This window comes from Schistocerca nitens, chromosome 3, assembly GCF_023898315.1.
Source record: "Schistocerca nitens isolate TAMUIC-IGC-003100 chromosome 3, iqSchNite1.1, whole genome shotgun sequence".
Classification (NCBI taxonomy): Eukaryota; Metazoa; Arthropoda; class Insecta; order Orthoptera; family Acrididae; genus Schistocerca; species Schistocerca nitens.
In genome coordinates, this window is record NC_064616.1 from 663,840,259 (window position 1) to 663,856,027 (window position 15,769).

At 36.6% G+C, this 15,769-nt stretch overlaps 1 protein-coding gene across 1 annotated transcript in view; it reads right to left on the reverse strand.

The window, feature by feature from the left end:
- The window catches only part of LOC126249701 (rho GTPase-activating protein 100F), a 405,508-nt gene that overhangs the window by 184,321 nt on the left and 205,418 nt on the right, over positions 1-15,769 (reverse strand). The window contains exons 11-12 of the mRNA XM_049951380.1: positions 14,036-14,209; positions 12,101-12,303 (exon numbers count right to left, since the gene is read on the reverse strand). Of these exons, the coding sequence (XP_049807337.1) occupies positions 12,101-12,303; positions 14,036-14,209 (377 nt within the window). The remainder of the gene's footprint in view (positions 1-12,100; positions 12,304-14,035; positions 14,210-15,769) is intronic.

The following is a 15,769-nucleotide window of genomic DNA, read 5'->3' on the forward strand; positions in this document are numbered from 1 at the left end:
AAATCTACTCAAGTTTATTGGCTTCCACTGTTAACCAGTATAATGCCTCCTGACCTACATAGATGTACTGCCCTTATGAGAGAATGCCACAACATCTCCAGGAATTCTAACCTACCCGTGCATAGTGACCTGCCACTTTTAAATCGTAAGAGACTGAAATCACGTCATCCAACTCTGTGCGATGCTGCTGACATGGTTGCTAAGGATTTCAAACCTCTTGAAGAATGGAATTGTCGGTGTGAAGCAGTGACAGATGTGCACCTGCATAACATCTTCTCAGGTGCTAAACTTCCAAGTGGATTCGACCTACCACGCAAGACCTGGACTACTCTCAACAGAGTCCATACCGGCCATGGCCGATGCAGGGATGCTCTCTTTAAGTGGAAGAAGCTGCCTGATACAGCCTGTGACTGCGGGGCTCCATACCAGACTGTTCACCACATTGTCAGTGAATGCAGGATTCGAGCCTATCACGGCGCCAAAGAGGACTTACTGCTAGCAACTCCAGATGCAGTGTGCTGGATTGAAGGACTGGATATTCAGTTGTAAAGACAAACTTAAGTTTCTTGTGTGTCAATATGTACATATGTATATGTAATTTAATTTCATGATATGTCTGTATTAGCCATATGCTAAATAAATAACAAAATTCTGCCACTGCTGCCTACTGGGAAATGATGTATGAGAATACTGGTGAGCAGCCAGCCCTCCTCCACTACTGAGTCATCGTGGACAAACTGGGGACATCACCCATCTTAAAAATATCAAATCACCTGGAGAAGACTCCACTATTGCAGGATTGTGGAAATATAGCCCAGAGGAATGATTAAAAAATAAATGGATTGAGAAAAACCTATCCAAAAACTGGAAACCAGCCCTAATCCATCCACTGCAATGAAAAACATCAACATGTACAGAGGAATATCTTTACTACCAGTAACCAATAAAATTCTCTCATTTTCCATCCCTGAGTGTTTAGAAGCCCTAGTAAGGCATCAAATAATAGAATAGCAAGTGGGTTTCAGTAAAGGTCATTCAATAGTCAAATATATCCACAAACTCAAAAGCATCATAAGATGACGTATTTTAAGATTTAAACAGTATGTGACTGTCTTTGCAGACTTCAAGAAAGCCTACAATTCAATAGCCCATGAAGTCCTGTTACACCCTTAATGAATCTGAGTTTGTCTTTAAATTTCTGGCATTACTTAGAGCCACACTGATGGATACAAACTTGATGATCGAGTTCGTAGGATTCCTCTCAGATACCTCTGAGGTCAAGACAACAGTCAGATAAGGCGAGGGGGTGTCTCCAATGCTTTTCAAGTGTTCTTGAGAAAAATTATTATAATCTGGTGAACGAGATTGATGGAATCTGACTATAGAACAAAGTGAATGGGAACTAAATCCTTGGGAATCAGGGTAGACTGTCTAGCTTTTACCAATGATATAAGAAATATTTCAACTGACATAGAAACTATTAGGATTTAAATCAGACTGTTAAGGAAACCGCCCAACAAACAGGCCTGCAGATATCATTTGAAAAACAGAAGTAATGATTAACATCAAAGATCTCCCCCCCACCCCCCCCCCAAAAAAAACAGACAAAATATGGAAACATCAGCAGAGTACAAGAATTTAAATACCTAGCTAAGATCAGTACGAAAAACAGACTCAACAAGAAAGCACTGAAGGAATGAATATGTAAAGACTCGATAAGGAATGAATATGTAAACTAGAAATATCCTACTAAACATCACAGATGATCTACCACAAAAAATACCTTTAACAAAAGACTAAAATACACCATGAAATGATTTTGAGACCAGTAGTTATGTTTGTAGCTGAAATCCTATATCTAAATGCAAACACAGGCCTGTTCGAAGAACCAAAGCAAAAATGGTGCAGAATCATTAGGGTAGTCATGGGACCCAATCAAGAATAGCATCCACCAAGAAAGTTTCAACAAGGAAGTTGATGGCAAAATAGAGAAGACTGTTCACACATTCCACAAAAAATGATTATGATTTTACAGTCATCTCAAACAAATGGACAGGAATAAGCTGGCAAAGAAGATCTCCCACTTATTTTGTTCAAACCACAAAGCCATAGTTCCATTGTTTAGAAATACAAACAAGGCCTCCATCTTCAACACATCAAACCTGCATATACATGTGACAGGGACAGCTTTCACAAGAAGGTCGTGACATACAAGCTACACTAAGATGAACCACCAAAAAGAAGACACAGTGCCCACCGGATGCTTGCCCACTCACAAAGAATGAAGGAAATATGGGCTTGAAAGAAAGCAAAGTTCACTGCCAAATGTAAAAATGGTTCAAATGGCTCTGAGCACTATGGGACTCAACTGCTGTGGTCATCAGTCCCCGAGAACTTAGAACTACTTAAACCTAACTAACCTAAGGACATCACACACATCCATGCCCGAGGCAGGATTCGAACCTGCGACCGTAGCAGTCGCACGGTTCCGGACTGCGCACCTAGAACCGCGAGACCACCGCGGCCGGCCCAAATGTAAAAGATTTAATGTGGCCCTTGATGGCCCCAGCAAGTAATAATAATAATAATAATAATAATAACTATAATAAGTAATAGTAGTAAGACTAACAATAATGATAGTGGCAGCTAAAAAATTTATTTATTGATGCAAAAAATGGTATATTCTGACCTAGTGAGTAATGTGGCACAGACCTTGAGATAGACTACACCAGCTAAATACTATGAGAAATAAGGAAGATCTGGTGAGAAAGGAGAGTACTTATTTGTGATAGTGTAAGGGATATGCATAGCACAAAGGCAAAAATATTTATTTTAGGAGGTACGTCACTATCTCTCTCTCAAAAATGGACATGCTATTCAGCTCTCTGGTATAATATCAGTCAGGGAGATCATTGCAGAGTTTGGATCCTGCTACTGAAAAGGACTTAGAGTTGATGGCTGAGTGACTGTTGGGACTGAAAGGATAATGTTATGATGGGACTGAGTGGTTCTGCCGAGTTGTTCAGACAAGAGTTTTAAGGTTGAGTAGAGATACAAAGGTAATATGGTAGAGGAGATGGACTGTGTGGAAGTATTTGCCCTTGTCTGCACATAGCTAAGATTGCTGCAAAGATGATGAAATATGATCAAAAACTTGAATGTCAGAAATATGTTGTATGTAAGCATTAATCACCAGTTACAAGTGCCATATGCTTTCCTGAGAAAGATCTTGGAGGATAATGTCGCTATAATCAACAATATGAAATACACATGTGTCTTCAGGACAAAAGGGAAGCACATTTTAGGTAGTTAGTTTTGTAAATTTAATTTGTACATATGGTTGCATTCTGTACATTTCTAATTGTTTTTTCAGAAAAGAAAAAAAAAGATATACAGATGTTGTGAGTTATTAAGTCCTACCCACCACCTTTTACATGTTACAGTAATAGAAATTCTTCTATGGAACAGAAGGAGTTGCCCACTTTTCCAATTTGTTTTCAAATTTTAGATTACTGTCTGTCAGATATTTTAGTTGCAGCATTGTGCATTTTTGGACTAAAGAGAACCTTAAAATGGAGTAATGAATGTCATTTTTCCTTCTGGTATTGTAATTATGTACTTCATTGTTCCATTTGAACTGTAGTGGATTATTTACAACAAACTTTATGACGGAATAAATATCCTGTGAACCAGTAATCAGAATTCCCAGCACCTTAAACAGATGTCTACAAGATGATCATTAGTGAGCACCACACATTATTCTAATAGAAAATTTTTGAACAATGAACACTTTCTTTCTTAAAGGTGAGTTACCCCAGAACATTATTCTATGTGACATTATTGAATGAAAATAAGCAAAATGTGTCTACTTAATAATCTGTCACTCCCCAAGATTTGCCATGATTCTAAGAGCAAATGTGGCTGACCTAAGTTGTCTTAAGAGTTCCAAATTGCACTTTTACCAGTTTAAATTCTCAGCAATATGGACACCTACGAAATTTTGAAGTTTCCACCCTATTTATTATTTCCTCACCATGTGTTACATTTATCACAAGTGTAGTACCCCTAGATGTGCGGAAATGCATATGATGTGTCATTTTACAATCGTGGGTCAGATCATTTGCAGAAAACCAGTCAATGATAGTTATAAGAACTTTGTTTACCATTTCTTCTGTTTCTGTATGTATGCTCAGATTGTTGACAATATTAGTGTCACCTGCAAAAAAAGTAATCCTTTTTGTTGTATTTTTGTAGGGAATGAACAGATTCTGAAGCCTTCTAGTCCACTGCAGCCACGTGCATATCAGAGTTGAGGTTTTCATTGACTCTTACTCCTAGACCTTTTGCTGAGGGTTAGGTCTATATTTGTACTATTTAAGATTAAAAATGGTAGGGATTCCAGATAGTTCAGACAACTGAATCTAAAATGACAAAACAGGGCTGATTGAGTTTTGGATGCACTGAGCTTCAATCCTGCATTCTGTGCCAATTTTGATAACACACAGAAGTCAGCACTGACATTCTTGTTCAAATAACTTACAACAATGCAGCCAGGTGATGTCTTTGGGCAGTTGCTGAAGACATCATCTGCCAGCATTCCTGAAAGTTATTTGAGCATTTCATATACTGTGAGAAACTGATGTTTCACATTGTCACTCTTGATAGTGTATTCAAGTTGATTGGCTTTGCATTTTGGTATAAATGGAGATCACTGTCACATACTTAATAAGCCAAATCATTATGACCACAGTCCACTGTAAGACTGAATGCCACCTAGTCAAATTGCAGGCATGTGGCAGAGTAAGGAAAGTAAATAAGTAGAGCAGAGACATATGGGGAATCATGCTAGTAATGATATGGGTCACAGATTGGAAAAAACACTGACATAAGTAACTTTGACATATGGCAGACTGGTGTGGTCCAGTGCCTGGGAACAAGCATCTTGGAGATGGTGAAGCTAGGCAGCTAGTCATGTGCAGCTGCAGTGAGCACCTATGGAAAGTGGCTGAAGGGTGGTGAAACCACAAATATATGATGAGGTGTTGGAATCCACCCTTCAATCCAGAATGTGTCACTTATGCACTCTGTAGAGCAAGATAGACTGCAATTGTAGGACATCTGATGAGAGAATAGAGTACTGGTGCAGTCACAAGTGTTTCAGAGCACACTGTTCAGTGCACATTATCAAACATGGGTTTCCACAGCAGATGACCCTTCCATGTTGTCTTTTTGACTCAGTGATATCATCAATCATGATTGCAGTGGGCACAAGATCATCGAGATTGCACCATGGATCAATGAAAACGTGTTGCCTTGTCAGATTAATCATGTATTTTGTTCCCCAGATTGATGGTTGAGTACAGAAACTCCGTCATTCAGGTGAACTGCTACCTGGAACATTCAGTTGCCATGGACACAGGCCACTGGGGGCAATAATGTGCTACGAGGGACATTTGCCAGGTCTTCCATGAGATCTGTGGTAATTATAAAAGGCACCATGTCAACAGTGGACTACATGAACTTTATAGTGGATCACCTGCTTCCCTTCATGCTTGATGCCTTTCCTGACAGTGATGACATCTTCCAGCAGGACAAGTGTCTATCTCATAATGCCAGAATCATGCTAGTGATTTGAGGACTGTGGTAGTGAATTCATGTTGATGTCTTCGCCACCAAATTCACCCGATGGTACACTTATGGGACACTATCACTCACCAGCTCCAAGCCCACAAACCACCAGCTCATAATTTATGGGAATTGTGTGATCCCTACACAGACATGTGTGTGCCACATACTTCCAGAAACCTACTGTGCCATGTCTATTGCAACTGTCAAGAATCTTCTTCCACCAATTTGACTATAAGTTTCATAGAGCTTGGCATCCTACATCTCACTCTATGACTTCTATTGATATCATTTAGAGTCATCTGCATGCCTAGATTGTCTCAAGCAAGATTTATCATTAATTTGTCTATGTTCTCTCTCACACACAAATAGTCTGAGATTATTCCTATTCTGCTAGTTTTCAAGCACATTATTTTTTTTATTGGCTTCTATTTGAGCATTCACATCCTATACACAGTTTCTTTTAAAAATTTGTTCTCGGCACAGATATAGTGCTCCATATCAAAATGTAATCCACTATTGATGATATAACATGACTTTGAAATAAAAATGGACAACTTATAAGGCCATAAAACAATTTGATGACTTTTTATATAAAAATTGAAGAGGTCATAGGAAGACAGTGCTCACTTTCAATTCAGTAAGGCTGGTCTGATCACATTTTATGTTTTTTTAATGTAGTACTTGCTGATAACATGTAGCCCCAGATGTAAGGGAGGAGTGGAAACAGTGAATGAGTGAGAGGAGTTTATCTCTGAAATTTTGGTTTCATTATTGGTACCTACTGTGGCTGTGGTAACAATTATCATGTATGGCTTGGCTTTCTGTGTTTCAGCCTCAATGTTGTTCTTGTAATCCATTGTCAGTATTGTTAGTGCTCAGAAATAAGAAAAGTAAATTTTTACAATATTTAAGTTGCTGGTTTCTGGGTAGGCCATCAAATATTTACAAAACCTTTGACTTACCACTCAAAAGTTCTGTCTTTCCAAAACACAGAAATTTTGGTGTAGGCTGTTGTTATAAGGAAACATTTTGAAAAAAAAGTCTGCAATTGGGAACAGTGAGACATGAATGATGAGGATATAGTGAGACATGTCTCACTGTTCCTAACACTTGTTCTTTATTCCTGACAATATTTGCTCACATTGTGAATTTAGTACTTTTAGTCTGAAAAAACTACTTTTAGGTCGTACAATGCCCAGGAGAAAGATGAGTAATAAGAAAATAGGCAGATTTTCAGAAACTGCAATGAAGGAAGCCATCACAATGGTGATCGAAAATAAAAAGATCATCAGGAGTGCATCTAAACAGATTGGCTTATCCTTGCAAACTGTCAGTAGCTATGTTAAGAAATAATTGTGTGGATAATGCTTCAAAAATGTGTCCCATTTGGTGAATTGCATTTCCCCATCAGAATTAGAGTTTAATTTGTGTGATATTCAAGTGTATGCTATAAAATGTTTTGTGGATTTATTATGAAAGACTGTCATAGCCTAGCTTATGAATTAGATATTAAAAGTAACATTGTTGTACCCAAAACATGGACTGAAAATTAGGAAGTTTCCACTGACTGGATGCAACTTTTTTGACAGATATTTCCCCAACTGTCTCTTCAAACAGTAGAAGAATTCAGTTAGCCTAGAACTATAGGTTTTAATAAATTAAGTGTGTCAAACTTCTTTGATAAGACAAAAAAGTTATCAAATATCTTCCATATTTTTTCTGCTGAATCACACATTTTCAATATAGATGCAACTGGAACAACAGTCGACAAGTCATAGAACATTTTGGTCTTAATGGGTTTGAAAAAGGTTAACAAAACTATCAGTCCATAACATTGGTCACAGCATGTATCATAAATGCTCTTGGGAACAGCCTACCCCCACCCCCACTCCCAATGATATGTGTGAATTACGAAAAGCATGTGACATTAGGTGACCTGCTGGCACAGTAGGTCTTGCCACTAAAGGAGGATGGAGGTAATCAGAATGTTTTTGAAGTTCATTCAGCACTTCATCAAGTTTTCGGCCAACTCAAAATCAAATCCAGATTTGTTACTTGTGGATAATCACGAGAGCCAACTCTCAAAAGAAGCCATAGATCTGTGCAAGGACAACATGATATCGATTATGATGATGCTACATCACTGAACCAATAAATTTACAGCCTCTTGAAGTCAGCATCATGAAACCATTTTGCATATTTTATGATGCTGCTTTAGATACATGATTGATATAGCATCTGGGCAAACCATTTTCAAGTTACAATGCTGATCATTTTGTGAAAACAGCGTGCCCCTAAGGGATGACTCCAGTTAATAACACTGCTGGATTTAAGAAGACAGGCATTTTTCCATTTGATTGCCAGTAAGGATGATTTTCTATCATTTTTTGTTACTGACAGGCCTCGTCATGGAAGTCTGGGAACAGACATTGCACCTCACAAAGGCCCTGTGCCTGAAACTGATAAGTCATATTCACCACATTTTGATAGTGAAATACTGTCTGCAGCAACTAGTTCTTCAAAACCACAAGAACAATTTATACCTATGACTTACCTCTCTCCAGAAGATTTACAGGCTTCCTCAAAGGTTAAACCAAGAAAAAATTACACTCATCAATGACCTACGCAAAGAACAATGATTGCAACAGACATGCCAGGAAGGAATGAATTATAAATGAGACAAATACCAAAAGGCATTAAGAGACCTAAATCAAAATGAGAATTATTTCTGGATGATGATAGTGATTTGGTGAAAAAGAATTAATTTTGCAAGATTCTTCTGATGCTGAGAATTATGATTTGCCACAGGTGTTTCAAGAGTCAAAACTTGTTGACTCTTAAGACTCAGATCACTCACTCAAGTCAGGTGATCCTGTTTTAATAGAATTTTATGCAAAAAAGAAAATTTATTTTGTAAGAAAAATCTTTACTATTATAGAAGAGTCATCTGAGTGTAAATTGATATTTGTCATCAAAAGTTTGGAGTTAGACAACAAATTTATGATGTCTGTAGTAACTCATATTTCTAACAGAGACAAAAAAATGTTACTGCCAAACCCTACCACAACACAGGTCAAGATAAAATGACAGCAATCACTCTTATGATGATTGCTAAAATTTGAGACACTGTCTCACTTTACCCACCAGTAAAAATTCATAGGTACAGTCAGACACTTTCAGTTTTTTATTCTTTTTAAATCTAATAATATGCTGAAAAATATAAGTGTGCCACTCTGCACATATTTAAGCACTTTATACATCATTATGATAAGATAGTATCCTAATCATTTTCTTTTTTGGAAAGTGTAAATTGATTCTCAGTCTTTGCACCTCACTGTTCCCTTTCCTCCCCTACTGTGCTGTAGGACTGTGCTTTTCTTTACTTCATCTTTTCTTTATTTTATTGATGTCCTTGTCTTTGAATTTAAGGAAACATTTCTTCTGAAGACCCCCTTAATTTTTGAATAGATAGTGTGTGCATATGAAGCTAATGTGTGTTTTTGTGTAAATTACACTCATAGTTATTAATCAGCTAAAATACAGATTAAAAATTATATAAACACAATCTAAAGCATGTGAAGAGTCAGCACTTAACCATCTTGCCACTGAGGAAATAATTTTTATCAATTTGACAATAAGTCCACAATAAGCCCACCAATGTTTGTAAGTGGTGCCAAAACTGTCAGGGTATAGAATATATATCCTGTTGGATTTGCTACTTGGGTGATTTACCAATTCTTTGAAGCAGTGCAGCCTTGGCTGCTTCATACTTGTTTAAAGGCAGTGGGAAGGGAACAACATCACTGATGGTAGCTGTATAGTCACCTATGTGGCACAGCAAAGTTAAGTACTTTGCAGCATCATTGAAAATGTTGTTAGTAAAGAGAACTGATTTTCTGACCACAAATCAAGTATGTTGTTGATCTGATAAGAACTGTGGAAGATTTGGTGGAGTCCATTATACAGTGTAACTGTTGGGAAAGTGTTTGTAAGGCACCAACATTATTGATCTGGGAGGTATCAGCAAGCGGAAACCTGTTGATTGGCCATGACATGGTAGCGACCATGGAAATCTTATGGCACGGCTCAGCTGGCCACGCTCCATCAATGATTAAAAATGGTTTTGTCACCTGGATGTCCAGTGTGAGAGCACACATTGCAATGGGAGGAGTAAGGCATTGCTGCCACACTTGTATACTGGTATGAAGTGTGGGTTCTGCAGCACAAGTAAATATAAACCTCTGATGATTTTCCATCAAACAAAAGTCAATCAGATCAATGGAAGGCTGCACTGAATGTTTCAATGTGGCATCAGCCCATGCAAGAATACATGTGGCAAGCAGTTGGAAGTCACTTACACTCACATTATCAGACTTATGTGGCTCCATACAGTTTGGTGCACTATGCAATTAGAATACACCATACAAACTGGAAAAAGGCTGTAATAGCTTCTCATGAACTTCAGTATCCACTGCATAGGTGAGAAGCTGCATGGCATGTTCACTAAGTTTGTAAAAAAGAAACCATTATCATGGGTCACCTATGTAGGGATTCATATGGCAGTGGGTACCAGTGATACTCAAGCACTGAGACCACAAATTATATACTTTAACACTTTATTAACTTTTGTAAGTGCAAAGTAATCAGAGCACACTTTACAACATAGCATGAGACGCAAGAAAAATAGAGAAACAGGACAACAAAGACAATTATTTCCAAAGAAGTACACTTGTTCATTGTTTTTGTGTCGATATTGACAGTTGCTGTTGACATTGGCAGTTAGCGCTGCCACATATATCTATGCCTGATGTCACTGAATAGCATATACTGAACAGAATTTACATCTTGGCTTAGGGCCTATACAAGAAGATAATCTTGATAGCCTTTTTAAAAACAGCATATTTTGTCTTTATGACATAAATAACTGTATTCAGCTTAGGGTGAGAGTGGTTTCATATCTTTAGCATTCTGGTTGCTCCATTTCCCTTAAGCTATAATAAACTGAACCACCAACCTATGTTAAGGAACATATAAAACACAACCTATAATAGTAATTACATACACCTAAATATTTACATTTATATTCTCTTAGTCGCTTTAATATGTAGCAGAGAATCACACAATTCATTGCAAATTTCTTTAGAAAAGTGTTCAGTTTTTAGGTTTTCAGGAATGGCTATTATACGATATCAAATATGTAAGGCAACACAATTACAAGATAACAAGTTTACTTATGGGAGCATCATGGATTAAATATCAGTCTACCCATCCTAAATTGCATTTCCTATTACTTCTTCAAATAACTTCAAGCAAATGCCAGGGTTGTACCATATTTTTTCATTGTAAATGCATGGAACCAAAATCTCTACGTAGTTTGATGCACGACATACTGGGTGTCCCAGCAAACAAATGATGCTTAGCTACCAGGGGGACCTTAATCAACATGACTGCATTTCTAGTAACTTTGTTCATTATGAAGATATCAACAGCAGTATGTCTTTTTTTAAATAGCGCCCAATATTTTTATGTGATAATCCACTTCCTCTTCTCAAGACCTGTCCAAAAATTCACATAAACATGATGTTATTGAAAACATAACACAAAATTAATTTTGACTTTCATGTACTTGCAGTGTGGATAAGTGGGGTAATGTAAGTTGTCCATTTGCTGAAGTTGATGGTAAACAAATGGAAACACAAGGAAAATGCACACCAGTCATTCAGTCAACCATCTTCAGTTGAAAGTTTTGTTGGAGTGCAATGTACACCAATGAAAATAAGGTGGAATTTCTACCTGCATTGTGTGCCACTACAGGAGAGTGAAAGTCAGTTTCATGTTACAATTTTTATAACATCATTTTCATGTGAATAGTAGATAGTGAAACATTTTTGTGAACAGGTATTAAGGAGGGTAAGTTAATTACTGAATAAAAAACATAGCATATTATTTAAAAAAGACATAAAGCTTTTCATATATTTATAATGAACAAAGTTACAAGAAATATAATCATGTGGCTTAATGTTCTCCTAGTAGCTAAACAACAATTGCTGGAAACCGAGCGAGGTGGCGCAGTGGTTAGACACTGGACTCGCATTCGGGAGGACGACGGTTCAATCCCGCATCCGGCCATCCTGATTTAGGTTTTCCGTGATTTCACTAAATCGCTCCAGGCAAATGCCGGGATGTTTCCTTTCAAAGGGCACGGCCGCCTTCCTTCCCCGTCCTCCTCCAACCCGATGAGACCGATGACCTCACTGTCTGGTCTCCTTCCCCAAAATAACCAACCAACCAACCAACAATTGCTGGGTACAGTATTCTTCTTGTTTCTACACAAAAAGTTGTTTAGGGTGGTCAAGATAAACAGGACACCCTGAATACAACAACAATACATAAAAATATGAAATAAACAGATGAATAAAACTATTCAAATAAGTGTACAATTTTTCATTTGTTTGAATTTATGTTTACTTACCTTGTAGCACAGCTTGTGCCTATACTGAGGATCCCATGAATATATTAGGAAATCTAGTTCTCTGTTGTCAACCAAATCTAACTCAAATGTTTCATCCCAGTCAAACACAAGATCTCCTGTCCTTACAACAGTTCTTGCTTTATGTACCCGATCACATTCCAGGACACAATATAAATCTCTCAGTCCTGAAGTAGCATTGCCTCCTGAAAATGAAAGTTGTAATGACTTAAAAACATAAATTTACATGTTTTACATGAACTATCTCAAAGACAGTTAAACAAGAACCAAAAATGGCATATCCACAGAAAGAATAGGGTGTAATATTAACCGAACAATGCAAAATAAATGTTTTGAGAAAATTGTTCTATAACATACTATTAACATATTTTATTTTTCTCAGAAACAGAAGTTTACAGAGATAGAGTATGAATTATAACATAATAGTTATTTATTGTGTCTTCCCTTGTGATTCAGACCACAAGGTCTCATTTCTGAAACTTTAATTCCAGTTTCAAGCTTCATCATACAAGGTACTTTTTCCTTGGAATTATAGTGATATGAGATATTTATTTTCTTAAAATGTAGCAATAGATTCTGCTACAGGAAAACAATTATGCTTATGGAATCAAAAAAAAATCTGGTGCTTAAAGTAAAATTATCATTTTTGATATAAGAACTTTAGTAGAAAATAGGCAGATGTGACTTACCACATATCTTTGGCCTACATTTGAATGTATGTAAAATTATTAAGATTTGTGTAATGTAATACATACTGAAGGAAACTGTCTGAGAAACAATGTGAGTCATTTTATGATTTAACTACATAATTTGGTGCCTGATAAACCAAAACTTTGTATTTCACAGGAAATGTTCTTAACAGCTGAATTACTATGACATGATCATGACCCACATTACCGTTTGAATCTACCTGCAACATTTATTGCTTGTTTTCTTTTCCAGACAACACTGTACAGTGTAAAAGTAAGCAACAGCAAATTGCAAAAACTGTCAGCTACAGGCTGTGATGGTACTATGAAGGTACCACATTAAAAATGAAGGGTGTAGTTAACTGTCATTGTACAACAATTAATTTACAAGAACATGTTGTACTGCAATCAGATGAAGCAGAAAGTTAAACCAACTTTATATTGGTCTGCTTTTCTTTTTCTACTGTAGATCCCTTGACTTTCACAATCACATTTTAACTTCTGTTCATTCACTGTAACTTCAAATAATTCATAGTTATTCATTAATGTGTATGTGTGTGTGTGTGTGTGTGTGTGTGTGTGTGTGTGTGTGTGTGTTGCATATTTTTGTGCAAATTTTGCAGAAAAATATGTGGTAATTCTCTATTATGTTCTGTAAAATATGACAAGTATTATGAAATGCATAGAGTGCTTCTCACCGTATAGAGATTTTGAGTCACAGACAGGCATAACAAAAAGACTGCTACATATTTTACCTGTTGCCCAAAAGGCCTTCTCCGGAAGTAGTAAACACATGCATTCCGACAAGTAAAACTCAAACACACATGACCACTGTCTCTGGCTGCAGTGACCAGAGACAGTGGCCATGTATATGTGATTTGTGCTTGTGTGAATGTGCATGTTTTGTACTTCAGAAGAATGACTTTTGAGTGAAAGCTAAAATGGGTAGCAGTCTCTTTGTTGCGCCTGTCTGTGACTCAGTGTCTCCTCTATATGGACAGTAGCAATCTATCTTTTTCATAATATTTCTGTTATACCATCCCCAACTTTCCTTGACATCACAAGTAATGGTCGTTAAAAGCAGGATGGCTATGTAAATCATCAATTTTGCAGTTTAACTGTCACAAAAGTACTCAATTTTGTTTACTCATACACATCTCCATTTCACATGAAACTTACAGTGCAAGACAGATTGCACTAATTACACCTGGTCTGCATGAAATATTACCAATAGCAGAGGTCCCAGATGGTGTCGAAGCAGCTGAAGTTGAGGTAGTGGCACGGAGACCTCTGCCAGCCAGAAGATGTACCCAGAGCAGTCCACTGATTCCAGGCTCTGCTGGGGCATTTGGTTCACTGCCAAGAGCGGTGACTGGTTTGTCCATTTTGTACTTAAGAAATTCTGAAATATCAATTATCAGCATTTTTAAAAATATAACAGAAAAATTAATTGAAATTAAAATATTTACTAAACCACAATTAAATATGGAATATTTGTTTATAAATCCATGGCCACATAATTAGTATTATAAACAAACTGTGTGATGTAGAAAATTCAGCAAAGACAGAGAATGTGGTGTCTTTGACAAAATTCCTATCTTTATTAGAAAAGAGTACTGTTTGTCATTAGTTAAAAATTGCCTTCACCAGTACTACTTTACTTATGCTCAAAAAATAAAGCTCTAAAATTAATACAAAATTCTTAACAAATTGTAACTCATATGCTTGCACCTCTGAGGTCTGGTGCACAGGAATGCAGCCTTAAGTCAACATGAAATGTAAAATTGAAAGATGGTTGTGACCTATGTAGATTAGAACCAAGCACAAAAATCTAGCGTTCTCCTAAATAGAAGTAATTTCATCCTATATAAAATCAGTAAGATAAGTTATGGATGATTTCTCAACTTGGATATTTTAAGGATCCTTTTTTTTTTTTTTTTTTTTTTTGAGCAATAAAAGCAGGAGGTAAGATAAAAATTTTGTTCAGTGTAAGGATACAGTTCAATGTAAGCAAATTGTTACTGTTCTAATATGATCTTGAAAATACTCATTTAGCAATGTGAAAAGCCTCATTTCTTTTGTGTAATGTAGTTTAATTTGACACACCACAATTTAAATATCCTTGTCAAAATATCCTTGTCAAAATATCCTTTCCAAAATAATTTTTCCTTTTGCAGTGGTGTAAGCACTGATTTCAAAATTCCTGGCAGTAAAAATTGTGCACCAGACCGGCTCATGAGTCATGCTTAGATAGCTCAGTTGACAGAGCACTTGCCCTCAAAAGACAAAAGTCCCAGGTCTGAGGCCAGCTCTGGCACATATTTTTAATTTGCCAGGAAGTTTCAGATTGACTCATGTCTACAGATCAGATGCCTTTCCATGAACTGCACTCATTGGTACACACACACACACACACACACACACACACACACACACACACACACACTCAGTCACTCGTTCTCTGTCAAAAGGGCTTTCCAACATGTTATGAACAGACAATAATTTTACCTCTGTTTTTATACAATATTGATAATCACTCTACAACTGATAATTAAAGTACAAAATAGTTATTGTTGCTGACTTCTACATTTCTATATAGTGGATGATATGCTCCTAAACCAGCATTATGGCACATAATTTAAAGATATTTATTATTATCAATGACCTGGGTTTCAAATCACTCTTTAAAAAGTGTAACAACTCTTCATGTTTTGTCACAAATATTTTAGAACAGCATTGCAACTTTATATTAGTAGTAGTAGTAGTAGTAGTAGTAGTAGTAGCTTTACTCATCTGTAGATCTCTTTTGACAAGGATATAGGACATGTCAAAGTATTTACAAGGTCAGATCAATTTAAAATAAGCTAATTTGTATACATATATATTTACAGACTTCTAGTCAGACATAATCATTATATTTACTCCTGGTATACAATACTTTTTTTACAAATAACTTATTAAA